The sequence below is a fragment of the Antedon mediterranea genome, chromosome 8 (genome assembly GCF_964355755.1).
Source record: "Antedon mediterranea chromosome 8, ecAntMedi1.1, whole genome shotgun sequence".
NCBI lineage: Eukaryota > Metazoa > Echinodermata > Crinoidea > Comatulida > Antedonidae > Antedon > Antedon mediterranea.
In genome coordinates this window covers 1788927-1811263 of record NC_092677.1, presented here as the reverse complement: position 1 = coordinate 1811263, position 22337 = coordinate 1788927, and the positions used below count along the sequence as shown (strand labels likewise).

The 22337-nt window shown below is 36.7% G+C and overlaps 1 protein-coding gene across 1 annotated transcript in view; it reads right to left on the bottom strand.

Moving 5' to 3' along the window:
- Positions 1-22251, bottom strand: part of LOC140056820 (uncharacterized) — a 30450-nt gene extending 8199 nt beyond the window's left edge. Inside the window, exons 1-49 of the mRNA XM_072102303.1 lie at positions 21770-22251; positions 21488-21655; positions 21229-21339; positions 20913-21095; positions 20316-20531; positions 19717-19998; positions 19279-19518; positions 18648-18914; positions 18259-18438; positions 17958-18065; positions 17531-17800; positions 17154-17363; positions 16745-17044; positions 16197-16535; positions 15889-16050; positions 15377-15586; positions 14917-15096; positions 14489-14761; positions 14145-14279; positions 13638-13862; positions 13206-13337; positions 12812-12973; positions 12556-12678; positions 12233-12401; positions 11708-12075; positions 11214-11435; positions 10625-10878; positions 10296-10516; positions 9780-10003; positions 9417-9563; positions 8980-9144; positions 8500-8826; positions 8139-8247; positions 7549-7817; positions 7252-7407; positions 6749-6964; positions 6455-6569; positions 6097-6293; positions 5418-5630; positions 4678-4951; positions 4134-4278; positions 3876-4008; positions 3110-3628; positions 2726-2894; positions 2074-2447; positions 1651-1880; positions 1049-1285; positions 624-818; positions 194-397 (exon numbers count right to left, since the gene is read on the bottom strand). Coding sequence (XP_071958404.1) covers positions 194-397; positions 624-818; positions 1049-1285; positions 1651-1880; positions 2074-2447; positions 2726-2894; positions 3110-3628; positions 3876-4008; positions 4134-4278; positions 4678-4951; positions 5418-5630; positions 6097-6293; positions 6455-6569; positions 6749-6964; positions 7252-7407; positions 7549-7817; positions 8139-8247; positions 8500-8826; positions 8980-9144; positions 9417-9563; positions 9780-10003; positions 10296-10516; positions 10625-10878; positions 11214-11435; positions 11708-12075; positions 12233-12401; positions 12556-12678; positions 12812-12973; positions 13206-13337; positions 13638-13862; positions 14145-14279; positions 14489-14761; positions 14917-15096; positions 15377-15586; positions 15889-16050; positions 16197-16535; positions 16745-17044; positions 17154-17363; positions 17531-17800; positions 17958-18065; positions 18259-18438; positions 18648-18914; positions 19279-19518; positions 19717-19998; positions 20316-20531; positions 20913-21095; positions 21229-21339; positions 21488-21655; positions 21770-22088 — 10647 coding nt within the window. The 5' untranslated portion in view covers positions 22089-22251. The remainder of the gene's footprint in view (positions 1-193; positions 398-623; positions 819-1048; positions 1286-1650; positions 1881-2073; positions 2448-2725; positions 2895-3109; positions 3629-3875; positions 4009-4133; positions 4279-4677; positions 4952-5417; positions 5631-6096; positions 6294-6454; positions 6570-6748; positions 6965-7251; positions 7408-7548; positions 7818-8138; positions 8248-8499; positions 8827-8979; positions 9145-9416; positions 9564-9779; positions 10004-10295; positions 10517-10624; positions 10879-11213; positions 11436-11707; positions 12076-12232; positions 12402-12555; positions 12679-12811; positions 12974-13205; positions 13338-13637; positions 13863-14144; positions 14280-14488; positions 14762-14916; positions 15097-15376; positions 15587-15888; positions 16051-16196; positions 16536-16744; positions 17045-17153; positions 17364-17530; positions 17801-17957; positions 18066-18258; positions 18439-18647; positions 18915-19278; positions 19519-19716; positions 19999-20315; positions 20532-20912; positions 21096-21228; positions 21340-21487; positions 21656-21769) is intronic.
- Positions 22252-22337: the final 86 nt, after the last annotated feature.

Here is a 22337-nt window from a genome sequence, read left to right as displayed (position 1 = left end):
TTTGATAGTGTAGACAAAGCTTTAAAGGGTGAATGCAGAACATACTTTACAGTGACCTTCTGTGTAGTTGCTTGCTCTCCCCTCTTACACAGCACAGTTATATGACAGTAAAAGTAACATACTTACATCCCATTTCCTTCAATTTTTTTTAATTCAAATATTTTAATACAGGATGTATAACATAGAACCTTACCTTGTCCATTTCAGCTTCTTGTTTGTTCTTTATTTTCCTGATTTTATTCCGTCGCCTTTGAGCCATACGGGACTTCAAGATAGAAGTATGATCTATTCTGCGTTTATCCATCCGTTGCTTAATAGCTCTCTCAGAATCAAACTGTTCCTTGCTTAAGTCTTGTGCTGCACTGGCATCAAGACCACCAGTTTGGACAATAGAATCCTGTTCAAATGAAAGATACAATATAGTATATGTATATGGTTCAAATTTACTTATGCAGAGGACATACTAATACTCCTTTCAAATCGAACTGCATTTACACACAAAGCGGGCGTCAACACAGGCGTTTTTGTAAGGTGTGCACTTCGGAGTATGTAAACTCCAGAGTTAGGAATGGGATATAATATGAAGTAATTTAATTTTGAAGATAAAAAAAAATATTGCGTACAATAGCAGTTGACATATTCTCCGAGTATTTGTAAAGTTCTTCATTAGATTGCTCCTCGTTGGCTTGCATCTGAGCTTTAGATAGGGCGGTAGATGCTTCTGATAGACCAATCCCAAGAGTCAATTCATGCGTCTTTATTTGGCCTGCGTTTGAAAGTCTCATTACTTCTAATGGTGGCAGTCCAGCTTCCTCAGCCTAAAGAAAATAAGATATAATGGAAATAAAGTTATAACGCAGGAAATAAACCAAAATGAACTAACAAGATCCACATTTCAAGTGGAATGTATGGATTGAATCCAGCATGTGTAGTTGTATTGCATTATAATTTAAAGTGACTATAACAATTACGAAGTACAAAACAATGTGGAGTCACATATTTACAAGATGATCAACCTGATTTAAAATTCTAATGCCGTTGTTCTTACCTCTTGTTGGTGCCGTTTTCTCAGTGCCATTTCTTTGGCCATTCTCCTTTGTGCTAGTTTCTGCTGTAAATCATACATTTGTTTTTCTTTCTTATGATCAAGTCTGTCCAGTGCATTGGACAGGGCCTTCTCGTGGCGTGACATCACTGCCTCCACCTCTTCCTGGCTCAAATCTCCTTCCAATTCTGATGTCAATCTCGCATTCATTCTTGTGATTATTTCCTGCCTTTCTTTCTCCTGAAACACAAATAATATGTATTTATTTAATAAGTGTCCTATGTTCACTGTAACAGTGAGAAACTCACCAATTAAAGGATGGGCAAATTCTAATTTACTGTGTTTCAATTGAGGCTCAGAGAGTGGAATAGAAAGATGTGTGAGTCATAACCCTGACATGAAGTGAGAATTGAACTCTGGACTATGGGATTGGAAGATAAACATTTCAAATATACTATAGCTCAACTACAACTTGTTAAAAGGCTGTTCTCTATGCAGTTAATTGGTTAATAAATTGTTAATTATGCTCCACTATAACTTAAATTAAATCTGTGAACATTTATTTCTAGTTTCTTTTTTATTTCAATGATTATAAATTATCATACATGTTCCTGCAACAATGTGTCCATCTGCTTTTGTTCATCTTCCACAAGCTCTCTTTCAAGTTGAAGTCGTTCAGCATTTTGTCGACTAAGAAGGTTTCCAGAAATGACTTTGGTTCCCTTTGAAGAAGCTTTATTCATCATCTCTGGAGTGATGTTAAACTGTCCTGAGTTCAGCTTATCAATAAGAATTCTTAAGGCATCCATTAACTCTGTTTCACGTGATTTTGAACCTAAAATATAATAACATGTTTAATAGTATTTAGGCACAGCATCATTTTAACAATCCAAATCAAAATTAGACATTTCTAGGCCTACATTAATTATATCTACAGCAGGCCCTATTAAGTATATCTATGTCTACATTAAACATATCAAGGCCTGCAATAATTATATCTAGGTCATATTAAATATTTCTAGGCCTACCTTGAACATGGAATTGTCTGTTAATCTTGGCGTTGACAACTGTTGGACCCTCATCATCTGAGCTGCTGCTACTGCTGCTTCCTGAGCCTCTGCGACGTCGTTTTTGCTTGGCCTTACCACCAGCCTCCAGCACCGAAACATCAAAGTTATTCAGCATTACTTTAAGCCCATCTGTCTGTTGGCTCATACGTTCATAAAAGCTACGCATGTCATCTTGGTGTTTACTGAGTTGTTGAGATAAGTATAAGGATTGATCTTCTAACTTGTCAAAGAGAGTTCGTACATTGAAATCCTCTAGAGTTTCACTCTGGTTGCCTCCCGCAGCTTTGCCTTCAGAACCTTCAACAATTCGAGGTCCAAGAAGAATTGCCTCTCTGTAACAAAAGTAATAATACATTGATGATGTTTGTTTTCTATCTCAAAGAACAATACATTTACACATTACTCAATATATCTTAAAATTACAGTAAACAAAATATGACATAGCAGAAGATAACTCTTTAAATAAGAAGATCCTCATGATCATATACAGTAAATGTGAAATTATTAACGGGATCAATCAAATTAAAAAAATTAATCATTATTTAAAATAAATTTTGAATGAGATCAACACAGTATGACAAAAAAGAAAGGAAAAAGGATGTCCTCTTACCGGTCGTAATCCTGGTATTGCAAGTAGTTTGGAAGTCTTTGAGGAGCGCCAAGGTTTCTGTACCTTGGTTTCCACATCTTCATTGGGTATATTCCAGCATTTTGAGGGCGCCAGACAATAACGGCAACAACAAGCATAACCACACAGGCAAACAAGAAGGCGAGCATACCTAAATAAAAGATAAGATACAAATACTCTTAAAGCTCTGTCAATTTTTGATAGTGTAGACAGATCTTACAGGAAAACATTAATTTTAACTTGGTGTTTGAATATTTGATTAAATTATATTTCAGTGGATATAATATATGTATGTGTAACATGAAGTACCAACTAGAATTGTGATGGATGCAATCTAGTTGGGATAGACAAACACAAGGTGCTCACCAATAATAAGTCCCCAGTCAGGTTCCTCATTCTCTGCATCACTTTTACCAATACCTAGCTCTGTCAGATAGATCTTATCTGATGGTAACACCTTTGAAAGTCCATCAGGACATGTCTGGCCTTCTTCTTGAACAGAGACAATCAGTTCCCTTTGAATCTCTTGTGCGTCTGCAAAGACGTACTGTCCTGATTCCGTGAAAACATGGGCAAATGCATTTATGGAGACGTTTGTATTCTCCACGTAGAATTTCAAGTCACGGAATTCACTATAGTCAAACATTGGGTTTGTATTGAACAGATGGTCTTTAATGTAAACTGGATAGTTGCTAAGAGAGCGATTAGTGTCATCTATTGTCAACTTGAAAACCAGCATTTCTTCAAGTTCCAAACAAAAGATTGGGTTTGCAATACCAGGAACACCAGAAGCGGATTCCGCAACTAGCAGACGACGACGTGCTATCGTACTGTTGGAGTAGAATGGTGTTGTATCATACGTTATTGTTGTTGTTTCAGCTTCTCCTATTGGTCATAAAAACAAAAACATAAACATAAATAAACTACTTTTTTTAAATTCTAGTGACATCATCCCGTGTATAAAATTTGGCACAATCAAATTTATAAAAATAAATGTGTGTGGTGGACGAAGTTATATGATATTGAAAGAAAATTAGATACAATTGAAACATTTGGATAACATATCAGTAAAAATTGTAGGCTACAAGAACTTCACAGATCGAATGCGGTATAATTCTAGAAGAAAGCTTACCTATAAGAATTTGAATAACCTCATTTGAGTCTGTAATGATATGACCAACAACTCCTGTTATACCAAAGGTCGCCATTTCGGTATTCTTAGATCCAGAGGTGTGGACGCTTGGACCAATCACATTTGCAACCAGCTGTAACAGCAAGAATTTCAAAGATTATCACATATGTCTATCTATCTATATCAAGTATCATGTGAGAAGGAAAGGAATGTTTGTATGTTAACTGCAATAGTTAAGGGAAGAGTAATCAATATTACCTCTGATGTTGTGGAACCATCGCTTGATACTGTAGTAAGTACAAGCTGACCGTTGCTGTTTAGTGTGCCTGTTATGCTTGGTTTGGTATTCATGCATGCCTTATTGCATATTTCTAGAGGATCTGTGTATGTCCCACAGTCACACCTTGAAAAAATAACAATAGTTTTAACTTTTAGTTAAATCGCACTGTAGATATTAAGTGTGAACTTGGTGGTCTAGATGTACGATTAAAAATCAGTAATATGGTGATCGTGGGTTAAAGTGACACAAGTAACAACTTTTATTTTGCAATAGTTACTCATACAAAAGTAATGATAAAATGCTGTGAAAATTATATTTGCAGTGAATGGATTATGAAATGGAAGAATAAGACTACTTTTGAAGACATTTTTGGTGGTCCCTTAACACCCTAAGTCTTCACATTAACTAAAAACTTGTTAATGCTAGTACTACACAACTATACAAGTAACAATTTTTAGGGATAGTGTTGAAAAAGTTAGATATTTTGTAGTGGAAAAGCTGTTAAAAGTAATAAACACTAACCTTCCAAGGACATTATTGAATGTTCCATCTGACTCTGGACAACTCACGGTACAGTCATACGTCGCTGGGTCAATACACTTGCGAGTGCTTGCATCTCGAACCTGGTTTAGATCACATCGCTCATCTACTATTGGTTGACAATCATCACCGCTGTTTTCATCTGTTTGTGGCTGATCTATCTCATCATAGAATAAATATCCTGACTGACAAACGCATGAGCCATCTTGAGTCTGGAACGAGCGGTATTTACCCATACAGGTGCATACAGATTTTCCTACATTTTAGAAAAAAAGTGCAGTATTATCAATTGTAATGATGGTATAATGTAAGTCTTGTAGTATATAACCTATCTTCAGTTTTCGTAGCATGTAGTAGATGTGAAAATGAACACCAGGCTTGTTGGTTACTTCCAGTGTATCCATATAACAACTGGGTGAAGATATGTATACCAGATGTAGTGTTTAGGCCATCAGTTTCCAGTTAAGATTGGGGATGATTATAATTACATTTACAATGTGTGCTGTGTGACATTACCTCTATTAAGTGATAGTGGTGAAAATGTTTTATAGAAAGCTTTGTAGACAAAATAAGATGTTTGCTACTTTTTATGATAGCTTGTGAAACTGAAGCTAAAATATCTGCTAGATTGGATCCATCAAAAGTCTATGTTTTCATTTTAACAACTACTAAGGGATACTGTATATTTATCATTATAATAAGAAGTCATTGTTCCTTCATACCTTCCTCAGCTGTAGATGAACTTCCACAAGGCCTACATGCCTTTTGTCCTACCATGTTGTTAAATGTGTTAACAGGGCAATCTGCACATTGATCTGCGCTATAAGCTTTCACAATGTTACCATATTTGCCAGTAGGACAAGCTATGGCCTCTCCTGATTCTGCTGGGCAATAATACCCTACGGGACATGGATTATTTGTGGGATCGCCAGTTCCTGAAACACAAACAATTTTTAATTTACTTAAATTACTTTCTATATTATCAAAATCAACAATCTGCTACTACTACATTACATTCTGTTGGTATTCTATAGCTGAGATGCCTATGTGTGTAGCCTTCACATAACTTTGATAAATAAATGAGAAGATTTCAGATTGGAAGAAACTTCTAAATGGTGCTCTGGGACTATTTTCATTTCATTTATTCCACATTTATTTAGTCATCAATTACAGTACATCATAATTACAGTACAACTGAGAACAGGGATCCTGCATAAAAAAGCTATAGCTTCGTTTTTTTGTAGGACCCTTTTACATAAGAACAAGTATATAGAACTTAAATAAACAAAGGTGTTTCTGAGGCTTGTGAATCCAGTATATAATGGATTGGTTTTATAGGTGGGATGTCCCAACCAAGACTGTGACCATAAAAAAATAGAAAGATTACAATGCAACTCTTACCAGCTGGGCAAAAATATCCCTCAGGACAGATGTCACATGTCAGCCTTTCTGAATGATTTCCATAGAATCCTGCAGGACATATGTTACAAGAGACTGTATCCATATAACGTTTGCCAGCATGATCAACTGCTTTGTATCCCAAAGGACAGGTTAATGGTACTTCACTTCCTTCTGGACAATACTCAGGATACTCACAACTATATAAAAAAAGTTACATTACAGTGCAAATGTAAATAGCATTTAAAAGAGAGAAATTAATATTGTCTATGTACACCTGATGCAAAAGTTTATTTAAAATATATTATTATGATCATCTACAACAACTATCTGAATACTTTTCAAACTGTACAATATTTACATTGTTGGAGCGCTTGATCTAAGTGGACAGTAGTAACCCTCAGGACAAATTGGTGGTTCACCGGTCTCTCCCTCACAATAATGACCACCACGACAACCAACTTCGATGGATGCTCCTATAAGAATAAATTTAGTATTTACAGAATTAAAATAATAGTCAATAATTAATTTCTAAAAACTTAAAAGTATACTTGACCACAGCAGTTTTCATTATCTTATGCTTCTTCTCCCCTCCCAAATTTGATTAGGTAACAAAACCTATGTTAGCATAAATTATGATGGGAAACATAGTTACCTTCTGGACATTCGTAAGTTGGTCTACAAGGAATTCCATGCACGTTAATTGTATCGTTGGGACAGTAAAATCCAGGTGTACATAGAGGACAGTCTTCATTGCTTGTGCGACCCTCGGTGGTACTCATACGTCCACCAGTACATGGTACTGGTTCTTCGGTAGCTTCCAAACAGTAGTGAGCAACTGGACATGGTGTAAAGGTCGTATTGGTCATACCTGGTTGAATACAATAAGCATATTTTATCTTTGAATACTAATCTACACATTTAATAATTGTAAAGGTAGCAGGTGGGATTATACTGATACCAACATAAAAGCTCTGTCTACACTATCAAATTTCATGTGATAAAAAATGTGATGTGCCCATATATGTTAGTGATATGTCATCGTGTCCATATATGGGGACATCAAATTTTCTTGTCCCATAAAGTTTGATAGTGTAGATAGAGCTTAATACATGAAACTTAAATATATCTAAATAAAAATCTGTTGCTGATTCTCACCTGTCTCATTGCAGAAGTAACCAGGCTGGCAATTGTAGCAGTCCCCTTCACTCGCTGCACCTTCATCATCTCTGTAGTGGTACAGAGGGCACTCTTGAGGTGCCATGCCTAGTTCACAGTAATGTCCCAATGGGCATCCGTACTCCATAGGGTCTCCTAAAAATGAAAATAAAGCAGAAATACTTCCTTTATGGCTACAAATTATAACAACATTCTGTTTTAAATACCATATTTGGTGATAGAGGCTGAGAGACAACCTTTGACAGGCAGAATGCTTTTTGTTTTTATCACAAATACCTTGTAAACACATGGAACCAGCTGGACACTCAACACACTCTGAACGTTGACTTGCTCCATCTGTGTCTCTCAGCGTGATGTTCGGACAAGGAATTGGATCTTCAATTCCTTCAGGACAGTAGTAGCCAGCTGGGCACGGACCGGCACACATGGTATTGACTGGACATTGGTCCTGGTCTGGGTTTGTTGAGTTGTTATCTGGTGTAAACTCATAACTACCACTTAAACAGAAATAACCAGCTGAGCAGCTATCACTGATTCTGCCTCCTCTGTGGAAATAGTATTAATCATAATCAATAGATGCTCTCTGCATTTGGCTTCCAAGAAAGTCAGTATTACTATTAGGTAAAATAAACTATTCTTTTATACTGGGTGATGTACAAGACTGTTCTCCGTGTTGGTTCATGATCAACACACCGGGAGATGATCTCCTACTCTTTTAACTGCTTTTAAAGGCAATGAGGCAATAGTAAGTAAAGTACCTTGACAAGCATTCAAGTAATATGGCACAGACAGGTCTCGAACCCATGCCTTTCTCATGCTACTCTGATGTTTATTACCAAAACACAGCTCTCAACATCTTGACTTACCTGCAAAATTTACCAGCTGCACATGGTAGGCACTCGGATTCTTCTTTCAAAGTTGTTGTATTATCATATGTGTAGGTTCCATTAGGACAGGATATTGGAAACATAGTAGCTGCCAAAATAACAAATAATGACATTATTTTATCAACAATAACAATAGACAAGAGAAACTTCATTAAAACAAAGAAATAAATTACAGATTAATCACTGCCACACACAGCTACTACTTAAAAGTAGGCCTTCTAGTAGGCCTCCTAGTTTTGTAATAATCAATTTGTTGATTGTGGTAACTTACGATGATGAAGAATCAAAATAGATAAAATAAATATGACTACTAAAAAAAAAGAAAAAAATAAGACAGTACCTTCAGGGCAGTAGTGGTATGGAGGACAAGGCTGTGGGTCAGGTTCCAATGCACTTTGACAATAATAACCAGCTTGACAAGATATACATTCATCTGTACCCTCATTGGGCTGGTACTTGCCCACAGGGCAAGGAAGCGGAACCGGTGATCCTTCTGGACAGTAGTGCCCAACCCAGCATTTGAATTCCGGTGGTGTGGGATTACTAACAGTCTCATTAGCTGGGCAGTAGAAGCCTGCTGAACAGTAGTCTGTGAAGTTGGTTCGACCTGGTGTGTCACAGTAGTAGCCGCCAGTGCAAGGGTAACAGTCATCAACTGCCTCAGCCTCTGTATGAGGTAAAATTAAAAGCGGTTTACAAAAAAATAATGTTGTCTTCAAATTCTATGGAGAAGCATTCAGTAATAATAAAGTATCTACAGTGATGTTTACATTCACATATGCAAATAGATTATACTATTCTATAGATAAAATAAACTTACGTGGCACACTCCTGAGTGTCCCAATTGGGCAAGGTTTAGGAGTAGGTGTACCTTCCTCACAATAGTAACCAGGAGGACAGAACCCGTTGTCAGGATAGTTAGGGTTGTCTGCTGGTACCTTATTAGATGCTCCTCTGTAGCAATAGTATCCAGCAATACAAGGGCCTTGAAAAAAATAAATTAAAAAAAACAACATTTTTTTTAATATTTCTATACGAATGAGGTATGGTTACAGAAAAGTTCTTTTGCTTTTGCAATATGGCAGGTTTAAAGTGTTCTGCCAATGCGTTCAAACATATGTGGTCTAACAATATGCTTGTAATATGACATCATCATGTCCATATATGGGCACATCTCACATTTGTTTTGTCACAAAGTTTGATAGTTTAGACAGAGGTTAACACAAGTGTGTGTGAACACAGCTTATGATATCTCACCTGTAGGATAGCTATTACCAATTCCTTCACAATACATCCCAGATGTACAATCAATACACTCCTCTTCTATGCTTGCTCCAGTAGCATTGTTAAACGTGCCTTCTGGACAAGCAACAGGGCTTGGTTCACCTGCTGGGCAGTAATGGCCTAGAAAAATAATCAGTAGATTAGAATATCTAAGACCAACACTTTGATTTGTTTTAAAGAAGAAAAACATATTGTACGCTACTTTCTTGATAAAATTGTCACCTTGCAGATGCTCTAAAACTAAATGCAGTTAAAATAGATTCAAGATAATCAATTAGATGATTAAAGCACAACAAATCAAAGCATTCATTCAAGTTAGTATAATAAGATTCTTACCTGATTTGCAAGGTAGAGGCTCAGACATGTTTGTGTATGGACACATAAATCCTGCAGGACATTCAGTACAATTATCTTGTCCTATGCTAGGCTGGTATGTTCCTATATTGCAGCCTAACTCTGTGATTGTTCCAGCTGGACAGTAGTGACCTACTGGACAAGGATAGCCCATACCTGATGATGTATCTGGGGTTGGAGTTGTACTGCCTCCAGTACAAACATATCTATAGAATAGATTCCACATGTGCATGAAAATATAATAACTTTTTTTGTTCAAAAGCCCAAGCAGATAGAAATTATTATACTTTATGTTTTATGTTTAATAAACTTTACAACACTAATTATTATTATAAAGCTCTGTCTACACTATCAAACTTTATGTGACAAAACATGTGCTGTGCCCATATATAGACATGATGATGTCATAGCACCACCATATTTGGGCACATCTTATTTTTTGTTGTCAAACTAGTTTGATAGTGTAGATAGAGCTTTAAGTGTTTATAATGAACTTACCCTGGGTCACACAGAGGAGCTTGGCTAACTTTCACAAAACCTTGCATATTGCAATAATGGCCTGGTGGACATTCCTCGCAGTCCTCTTCACGAGTGACACGTGTATTTTGTGAGAATGTACCAGAAGGGCAGGGTTCTGGGTATGAGGTGCCATTTGGGCAAAAGAAGCCAATAGGACATACATCATTTCCAGTAAAACTTGAATTATTAGTGTCATCAACCTAAAAGATGAACATTAGAACAATAGGTTTGTAATCAAACTTCTCCTGATGTAATTACTATACAATGTTCAATGTTTTTCTGAACAATTTGAAAAACATAAACGTTACCATGTCATCATACGGTGTTGCTGATGACGCCTCTCCTGTACAATAATACCCAGCATAGCATTCACCAGAAGGCGCTGTAAGTGCATCTTCTCCGCAGTAGTATCCTGCTGTACACGTTCTGCAATCATCAACTTCAGTGTACATTGTGTCATCACCATAGGTTCCTTCTGGGCATGGATTGGTTTCTCCTAGCTCTGTTCCTTCGGGGCAATAGTAGCCTTGTGGACAAACAGTAGGGCTAGATACCGGTCCAACTAGAAGAAATTAAAAACATAAAAAGATATATTGATTGATTGAATTGTTTTCTCCTTGGGTTTTGTATTGTTAGGTTTTACAGTAGGCCTAAATATATGGCAACCCATCTGATACGACAGAAATTCATTTACTATTGGTAATCTTTGGCCTTGTGTCTAAAGACATAAATAATTGTATTGTATTGTGTATTCTTGTTCACAAATATACAAAGTATCTAAACTTACAAAGCTAACAAAAACTGTAAATGAAACTCTACTAGTATTTATACATGCTTTCTTATAAATGAACATACACATGGAATACAATTGTTCATACATTTTCAGGTAAAACATACCTTCATTCGAATCACAGTAATATGCTTCAGGGCAAAGGTCACAATCACTCATGGTCATAAGAGGTTGGTAGGTACCATTTGTACATACAATAGGTTCATGAGAGCTCTCTGGACAATAATGACCAACAGGACACTGAAGGTCAGTTGGTGTGCCAATGTCTTGACCTCCAGGACAATAATATCCTGGTGCACAATCAGCATCAGGTGCACTGTTTCCATCACCTTAAAAAAGTAACAATTATTCAGTTGATACACAGAAGTTAAAGTATCTAAAGATCATTCTGTCTACACTATCAAATTAGTTTGACAAAAAAATATATGGTAGTGATCATCATCATGTAAGAAATCTATTTTTATAACTTACAAAAAGCACATAAACAGACAAAAGAGTAAATAGGATATAGTTACTGCAGTAACTACAGTACAATAATTTTGATATGGTCTCTGATGGAAAAATTAAAAGTAAAAATTTATACAAAAAAAATCATTCTTACCTTCGCAGTATTTTCCAGCTGTACAATTTAAACAATCTGCTAACTCATTATTTCCTTCGGATCCACTGTAAGTTCCAGATGGACAACCAATCGGTACAGCTGTACCATCTGGACAATAGTAGCCACTAGGACAGATGTACTGATCCGGTTCTGAGCTGGTATGGTTGCAATACCAGCCAGCAGTACAGTTGCCAGTTGGGGATGATAGTCCTGGTGTTTCACAGTACATACCTCCAGGGCAGTTGAGTGGTTGGGGAGAGCCATAAGGACAGTAAAAGCCAGGACCACATAAGCCGCCAGTACTCATAGCAAAGTCAGGACACACACAGTTATACAGTGGATGGCATGTATCATTGTCATATGCATACCTTGTAAAACGAAATTGTGAATTTCAAATTAAATAGATAATCTTAAATTTAATGAAATATTAAGCCAACACAATTGTTTAGAGTTATTAACAAACTTATTAACAGAAAAAGTTAAGATAATATCTAAGTTTTCAGTAAAGAGTAACATTGATCATACCCTGGAGTTGGAATGGCTACAGAAACACCAACATCAAATGGTCTTTTGGAATTTGAGCCTCCGCTGCAGTAAAATCCTTCATCGCACCATCCAGAGGGCGCACTTAATCCAGCGCCTTCGCAGTACATACCAGGAGGACAGTATTCACAGTTGGTGGAATTTGGTTGACCTGTAAAAAAAAGTCAATCATGCATAATGTTTGTTTTCAATCCCTCTATGAATCAGCTGCGGTTATCTCAGTTTCACTAGCTCAGATGAAAAATGTATCTGTATTCATGTGACATAAACTATCCATGTTTACAGTCATGTGAAACAAAACGTACCTGTCAGATTATTATAAGAACCTGCTGGACATGGATACTGGTCAGCATATCCTGTGCTTTCAGGACAGTAATGACCCACTGGACAATCCAACGGTGTTACTGTTGCATTCTCACAGTATTTTCCTGTATATAAAGTAAAATGTCAAAGGTTACTACATTAATTAAATGGTTAATTATGGTTAATGGTTAAATTATTACATTAATAATATAATAATATTTGATTATTTTAAATATTAATTTATAATATATTCCTCACCTGCTGGGCAGGGTAGACATGCTTCCATTTGCTCCATGGGAGTGTAGCTACCAGGAATGCAGGGAATTTCCACAGCTGTGCCAATTGGACATTCATGTCCAGCAGAACATATTCCACCTGTTCCAGTATTGTTTGCACCATTAGGTGCTCTGATGTTTACACCTTTAAAATAGAAAAACAAAACAAATGTGTAACTTAATCAATAGAATTTTTTACATTTTACAAACAAAGTACTACTATAACAACCTGAAATATGCTACTATCATACAACTACAAAATAGGTAAAACAATAATTAAACCTTGAAGACAGGCAAATAACCATCGTCCAAACTTGTTTAAAATCTCAAATAGTATGGGTAATAAATACTGTAAATGGCGAAAAAATATAACTTACCTTCTGTACAATAATGTCCAGCATCACATTGGCCGGTAAATGAAACCATTCCAGGTGATTGACAATAGTGACCACCAGTACAACGAGTACAATCCATTGATTCTGACAACAATGTTGATGCTCCAAACGTTCCTAAAACAACAATAAACTCATCAGTATCTACACATTCATTACATTGGATATATTTAGATGTTAAAAGAAAACTAGATGACTAAACTTTAAGAGAATGAATGAATTTTATACAAACATTGTTGTTTACAGAGTACACTAGCATTAAATTAAACAAAATACATGCAAGTGGTTTAATTAAGTTTGACATAATGTACTTGTGTGTCAATACATGACTGATGACTGTTATTCTAGGCCATTTGGTCAAAACAAAGCATTTTTTTTCAATAAAGTTTGAAGTATTTCACATAAATATTTTCATACCTTCGGGACATGGTTGAGTGTCATAACCTGTTCCAACTGGACAGAAGAATCCAGCTGGGCATGGATCAGGTTCATCTCCATGGATACACATGTATCCCTCTGGACACACAAGACATTCGGACGCTCCGGTGTCATTCATGTATGTTGCATTGTTGCAGGGTAATGGACGATCACTTCCAATTGGACAGTAATGACCAATAGGACAGATGTTTCCAGTCACATCATCTGAAATTACAAATAATAGTTGAGTTCAATTCATCTATTTTGCAGCTTCCTGTAGTACATAAATGAACTGTGACACTCAACATTAAAAAACAACTGAAGACTAAACAAAAAGTGGGTGAAAACATATGTATATATTGTTTTACCACAGTTTTATTTTTATGTGCTACTTGGTAAAAGGATTCACAGGGGTTTAGTTCCCTTTTGTGTTTCTTGCCACTTACTTTGTAGTTGTTTGTTTGTTGTTGATTGGCAATAAAGAATAAGAATATGTTATAAACTTACCCTCAGGATTTGGTTCTGAAGCGCCCTCACTACAATAGTATCCAGCATAACACTGAGCAGTCACGTTTGCCTGACCTTCAAACTTACAGTAGAATCCACCGTCGCAACTCTCACAATCATCAGCTTCGTCTTGACCTGAAAGAAAGCAGTTTTTATTTCATAGTTCGAATTAAACATGCATTCTCAGTTTCTAAGGTTATTTAAAAATATTTAACATCAAAGGAACTAATAGATATAAATAGACATTGCTATACTATATTGCCACAAAGATAAATATATTATTGCAAAATAATAATATCATAATAGAATAAACAATATTTGTCATCTTGGACGAGTTAGGTTACCTTCCAATGGATTGTAGGTTCCAGCATCACAGGTGGCTGGTACCGGTGTCCCCTCAAGACAGTAGTGACCGACTGGACACAAGTAGCCAAATGTTTCGTTAGTTGGGTTAGGAGATGTTGCACCTAGTTTACAGTAATGTCCAGCAGAGCAAAACCTAAATGGTTCTTCCAGACCAGGAGAGTTACAATACCACCCAGGATCACACAATGGGCAGTCTGTTGCTGTGCGTAAACCTGTCTGGTTGCCATACCGACCAATAGGGCAATCTTCACCTATATAAACACAATAGTTTCAATTACACATAAAAATAAAATAATAATAAATATCTAAAATGGGTATTCTTATGTGTGAGATATATCTTTACATTATTACCATAAATGTAATGTGGTTATTATTTCTGTTAACTAAATTATATACATCAATATACCTGTTATTGAGCCTTCTTCGCAATATTTTCCTTGTGGGCAGATATCGCCTGTAACCCCATCAGTAGGAGCAGGTTCCTCTGCTCGTAGTGTGCAGTAGAATCCAGCCTGGCATTTAGCTTTAGGTTCAGTAAGGCCTTCCTCATCACAGTACCAGCCAGCATCACACGATGTACATTTTCCTGCATAAATACCAAAATATCAATAATATACTGTTTTATCATGTGTTCTTGCCAACCTTACAATAACAAAGAAATACACTATTTGTGTAATATCACGAACTTGTGCAAAAACAATCAATGTTGATTGAACGAGTTGTGCTGTTATAAATTAGTCTTGTGAACAAATAAAGTCTATATATATACACCCTCTCAAGCTAACAATGTAAACCTATATTACATACAAAGTTGTCTTATGAATAATTTTGTAGACTGTAGACCGCATTTAAGCATGCATACTTACCTGCATTGTCTAAGTTAGTCTTGTTTGAGTATGTTCCAACAGGACATTTATTCTGTTCGGCATACTCCGTTCCATTGGGACAGAAATGCCCTGGAATGCAATCTACTGGTACAATAACACCAGTCACATTTCCAAGTTCGTATGGATCACAATATTTTCCTAATGGACAGATATCACATTCTGCCTGCTCTTCTTCTGACTGGAAGGTTCCTGAATTAAGTAAAATTGATGAGAATAAAGTATAGTACATAAATAAGTTCTTCATTACAGTTCCTGTTACGTACATTGTTTATATATTTTACTCAAGAGAAAAAATGAGTAGGCCTAAAGCTCTGTCTAAACTATCAAACTAGTTTAATAAAAAAAGAGTGTGATGTGCACAAATATGGTAGTGGTATTCCCAAATATGGTATTGATATTACATCATCATGTCCATATATGGGCAAATCACAATTTTTGTCACATGTTCAACATAACAAGAAAAGGAATGTATTTATAAAATTCATGCATACCTCTTGGACATAATTGAGGTGTTGAGCTTCCCTCAGGACAAGCGAATCCTTTTGGACAAATGTATTCAGATGGTGCCCTCTCACTCTGACCTCCGGGGCAATAGTAGCCTTCCATACAGTCACTGGATGGTTTGGAAAGGTGTTCACCAGCACAATATTTGCCTAAATAATATTAAGATTTTGTTGTAAATCAAATTGTATTTAATCCTCTATACTTCTAATTCTTCCAACGCTTTACACTTCTATATTAATAGAGATACGCACTCATTTTAAGCACTGGTAACCAAATTAACAACAATTAAAAGTACCTGGAGTACAAGCTTCACAATTAAGCTCCTCTGTATTCTGTGTTGTGTTACTAAATGTACCATTAGGGCAAGCACTAGGCCATCCTGAACCCTGTAAGCAATAGTAACCTACTGGGCAAGTAAACCCAGGTGGATCCGGTCGATTTTGTCCTCTAGGGCAATAGAAACCAGCAATGCAGTCATCTGTTGGGGCAGGTAGCCCATAATTGTCACAGTACTGTCCGTAGTCGCAGTCAATTGGAGCTGGAGAACCTGATGGACAATAAGTTCCTGGTGGGCATATGTTTCCGGTGTAGTTGACAGCTGGGCATGTGCAGTCTGATATTATTGTAGCATTTCCTACAAATAGTTAAAACATAAAATTGTTAGAATACGTAAATAAAATTTCATTTAGTATATTGTGTGTTAATGTTTAGTGTTTTATGAATATTCAATTAGTATTCAAATACTGTAGATATAAACTAAAGTGGGAATATTTTTATCTGAAAAGATGGTTTTTTAACAAAATAAATCCATATAAAAATGATGTAAATGGTGTTTGCTCTTACCAGGTGGAGACGGCATAGAATCCCAGGCACCTCCTGTACAGAACCAACCAGCACTACAGTTTCCAGTAGGTCGCTCAAGCCCTTCACCTTGACAATACATTCCAGGAGGACAAAGGTCACATGATGATATATTTTGCTGCTCTTCCAGTCCATTATAAGAACCCTCTGGACATGGGTACTCATATGGATAAGTTGTACCAGTTGGACAATAGCTACCAACCGGACATGGAAAGTCCAAGGGGTCACTTGTATTGGTTGGGCAGTAAAATCCAGCTAGACATGAATTGCATGAACTTTGACCTATTAGAAAATATAAACAATAGCATGTTTATATATTATTGGCAGACATAGACATAGGTAAGGCTGTTTTTAATACTTTTAATAAAAGTAGGAATGTAAGGATATATACCTTCACTGTCTGTGTAAGTACCAGCTTCACATTCAAAGGGTATAACAGTGCCCTTAGGACAGTAGCTACCGACTGGACACACACCCCCTGTACCCTTATGTCCATCATTGTGTGTTGGAGTAGACATGTCTACACCCGAATCGCAGTAGTAGCCTGCTGAGCAGTTGCCATCTGGTTCAGGTGAACCTGGTGTTTCGCAATAGTAACCACCTGAAAAACATATAGCATCTATTATACTATTTGTGTCAAGACACTGAAGCCAATAAAATTTTCAAATTTCTTTTGATATTTAAATTTAAATTTTAATGCAACTAATCTACGCAAACACACCTGGTTTAAGCATTTTGTTTTCTTCCAAACATTTTTCTTTGACTTACCTGTGCATGGAGTGCAAAATTCTTCAGCAACCAATCCAGTTCTTGAACCAAACATACCAGAGGGACACATTTGGTAATCATAACCAGTACCCTCTGGACAGTAGTAGCCCTGTGGACATGGTAAAGCCTGATCTCCATAGATACAGTACCGACCCTCTGGGCAAATGTCACATTCCGATGCTCCAGTGTGATTCATAAATGTACCATTTGGACAGGCAATTGGAATACTTGATCCTTCCTCACAGTAATGGCCGGCCCAACAAATATCACCTAAAAAAGAAAATCATTGACATACAATATTTGGTCTTTCTTAGTTTCTGAAATAAATATATATTCCTTATAGTAAAATACACAAAATAACAGTAGTGTTGGTATGAGTTAGATAGGGATCTCACAAAATGGACGATTTGGAGTGAATATTACTCACCTGTAATGCCATCCAAAGGTGCGCTGTTGTTTGACGCTTTGACGCAGTAGAAACCTTCATCACATTTACCGGTTACGTTGGTCTTTCCTCCAGTCTCACAATAATAGCCTACAAAACACAATATAAATAAATAACATGAGATAACAGTGGACATATGAGGTCATAACATTGAAAAAGTTTGCAAAAATAATGGCAGAGATTGACCTCACAATGATTTTCTGGGATTGAGTAAAAAGCATTTCAGATTTTACAACCAAGCTTTAGTTTCATTATGTTAAAATACTAATAGTTTAATGAATACCTGGGCTGCAATCTGTACACGACTCTCTGTCAGGTAGTCCTGGGACATCAGAGAATGTACCAGGTGGACAAGGATCAGGGATGTCTGTACCATTGGGACAGTAGTATCCAGCCCAGCAGACATCACCATATGATTGGGCAACAGGTGCAGGTTCTTCAGATGACCCGGAACAATAGAAACCTAAATTTAATGGAAGAGAATGTTTAAAATATTAACAGTTTAAATCTTTTTACTCTTATTAAATAATATAATTCATTGCATCCAGTGGCATAGTGTGGGGGGATAAGGTCCCTAGTCATGTACTTGGGCCCCTTAAGCTCTGGGTACCTGGATTTAGCCAGTAAGCGGTTACATCACTGGTAGAGCCACAAACAACAATAAAATTTTACCAGCCCAACAAGTTCCAGTTTCCACAGTGAGTCCAGTCGATGCACAATAGTATCCTGCAGTACAGTTCCAGCATTCACTTGCATCCATCAAGCCTAGCTGGTTACTAAAGGTGCCCTTGGGGCAACCTTGGCCTACAATACTGCCAGTGAGACAGTAAAGACCCTCAGGGCATTCATCGCCTGTTGTTCCATCTGTGGGTGTGGCACTAGAGGCACCTTGTGTACAGTAAAATCCAGCTGAACATTCATCAAATGGTTGGGTGTTTCCTGAATATTTTATAAAAAAAAAATATAAATTATTATTGATTAGTTTATTGTTTGTTTATTTGATTAATTTGATTGGTCAATAGATTGCCTATCTCACTCACTCCTAGTACCTATATTTTACATTGTAAATGTTATTTATTACTGATGATAAACAAATATTTTATTAGTTTGAAATATGGAATCATAATTGCTTCACTTTTTTGGTAGTTTGTTATATACTCTCATATTCTTTACCTTTTATAAGTTATTACCTATCATTAATCTTAATATTTTTTATTTCTGTTAAATTAAGTTTAATTAATATTATTTAATTAATTAATTTATATTAATAGATACTTTCCACAAGACTACCATCTTTACTTACCTTCTCCAGGGCAGTACATGCCAGGCTCACAAGGTGTACATTGTGTTTCATTGTGAAGTTCTGTCTTGTTACTGTATGTACCTTCAGGACATAAGAACTCGGTGCCAAATTGAGTCTTTTCTGGACAGTAGGAACCAGCTGGGCAAATGGTAGGCACGGAAACTCCTCTGTAACTACGGTAACGGCCACTAAAGTTTCCACTTTCAGTGATGTTTTCGGCATCCAATAACTCATAGTCTCCTGCAAATAAAAGAAAAAAACAATTTATTTGTTTTACCTAACTGAAATTAATATTTAAAGAACAAAATATAAGTATGTCATGGATTATATATTTGTTTAACTTAGAAATGAAATTGAAATTAAATTGCCATGGCAATAAGAAAAGATTAAAATAAAGATTTAAAAAAAAAATTATAACTTTTGGAAAAAAAAACTTACCAAATGCTTTACAATATGAACCAGCAGGGCAAGGGTCACAATCATGTCGTCCCCAGTCAGGCTGGTACCAGCCACTTGGACATCCAGTTTGGTTCCAGCTACCTAGCTCACAGAAATGACCAGGACTACAGGCAAGGTCAGTTGGTTCATAGGTGTCTTGACCTTCTGGACAAAAGTAGCCTGGTGCGCAGAGGTTGGTGGGAGATGACAGTCCATAACCTTCGCAATAAGATCCACCGGTACATGGCAAACAGTCAGTAATGTTTACATTTTGTTCAGTTCCTACATTAAACATAGTAAATACAATTATTATTGAAATGACACTCACAAGGAATGTGAATGTGTTTAATGATTTATTATCTTTGATATATATCTATTATTTATTATCTAATGACTTTCTCACAATAGGAAACACACAAATAATTATAAAGGTTCCTTCCATGTTTTACTGCAATAACGTATGATTTTTGACAGTGTGGTGTATAAACCTAAATTGCATAATCAGGTTACAGAGTATATCAAAAGTAGTAGTACTGCAGTAGAATACAATTTTGACATGATCACTAATGAAGGATGAAATTACTCTTAAATTTACTTACCTGAGAAGGTGCCTGGTGGGCAAGGCTCCTGTACCACTGTACCCTTTGGACAGTAATGGCCTGTGATACAAGCGACAGGATCATGAACTTCGGCACTACCATTACAAAAGAAGCCTGCTAAGCAATCACCGCTTGGAGTTGATAAGGCATAGTTACCACAGAACTGACCAAGTGAACATGGAACAGGCCGGTCAGAACCTTCAGGACAGTAGGTACCTGAAACATTTATACATTTATTTTTATCTCATTAGAATTTGTTTGAGTGTACTAGTTCACACAGCCACGGTGGACAGAAGAGAGAGCGCTATTGGCAGCACTGACATGACCCTTAAACTCAAGCGAGTTATCAGTGACAAGCGACAGTTCAAATAAAGTTCACTTGTGATTGGTCAAATCCCTTACGTTGCGTTACGTCGCTGTGTTGCGTCTCTAGTGGGAACCACGCATTAGGGAGAAGCATGTGTTAAAAAGTGTAACATCCAAGTCCACAGCGCTATGAGCAATGATTGTTGCAATTACACTATAAAAATGGAAATGATTCATTATTACACAGCTGTAGAGTCGTGTGGTGGAAAAAGAATGTTCGGCAATATTTACCTGGGGTACAAATTCCTCCAGTTTCATTTCTTGAGTAGATTGGACATTCAGTAGCAGAGTACTCATTGGTGTCGTTAACATATGGTGTTGGTTTACTGCTATAAGAACCACCAGAACAGTACCATCCTGGTGCACAGTCACCACTCGGTTCAGGAAGACCATCACCCTCACAATATTCACCAGCTGGTGATAAAAAATCAATTATGTATTTCTTTCAAATGTCATACTGAATTAAATATATCATAATAACCTGAGAAAAATCTGACTTCCAGTAATTATTATTATAATTATAACAGAGGTGTGCCTTCACACTCACCTGGACAGGGGAGACAATCAAAGATGTCATCTGCAAGGGTCTTGTTGTTGAAAGTACCAGCAGGGCATGCATACTGTGTAGGGTAGCCTGTGCCTTGAGGACAGTAGTAACCTAAAATATCAAACAAAAAATAATGAAAGAGTAAATTAAATTACACATACTGTAGCAATAAAAAAGGATATACAACAATGTTTTGCTTGTTAGTCTTGTTTGTTCTTACTATAAGCCACTTAATGAAAATAATAAAGCAAATACCTACCTTTCCAACAAGGTGTGTTGATGTAGGTTGTTGAGTTAGCAATACAATAGTAGCCAGCCTGACAAGCTTGGCATTCAGCTTGACGTACCAGGTCATTAAAGGTACCATTAGGACATCCAATAGGCTCTGGCGTTGCTCCAGGACAGTATGTACCCTCAGGGCAGGGGCCTAGAAAATAATAAAGATAGTTCTTAATATTTACTAAAAAACTTTTAGTCATTTACTAAAATATAGATATTAAAATAATATTTATTATTATAATAAATTATTATTAAAAATTACCTCCAATTCCGGTATTGTTGTTGTCTGGAGCAGGTGTGTTAACTCCAATTAGACAATAGTAGCCAGGTGAACAAGGGCCGGAGACAACAGTACGTCCTGTATCACTACAAAACATTCCTGGGTCACACTCTGTACATTCTGACGAATCAGCCAAGCCTGTTACAGGTCCATACGTTCCAATTGGACATGACTCGTTGACAAATCCTGTACCAGAGGGACAGAAGTTACCCTCTGGACATAGAGTCGGTGTTACACATGAGTCGACGCAGTAATGGCGGACAGGACAAATGTCACAAGCACTAGCACGAGTGTGGTTCATGTAGAACCCGTCATCACATGGGGCTGCTGCACTGCTACCTAGGATACAATAGTGTCCAGGTGGGCACTCATCACCAGTGTTGCCATCAGTGGGTGAGCTGTTGTCAGCTCCTGCTATACAGAAGAAGCCTGGATTACACTCATCTTTTAAAACAGGGTAAAAGCAGAAATATCATTCAAATTAATAGAAATATTACATAATACAAACTAACAAACATGTATTTATAGATTTTGAAATACACACGATTTT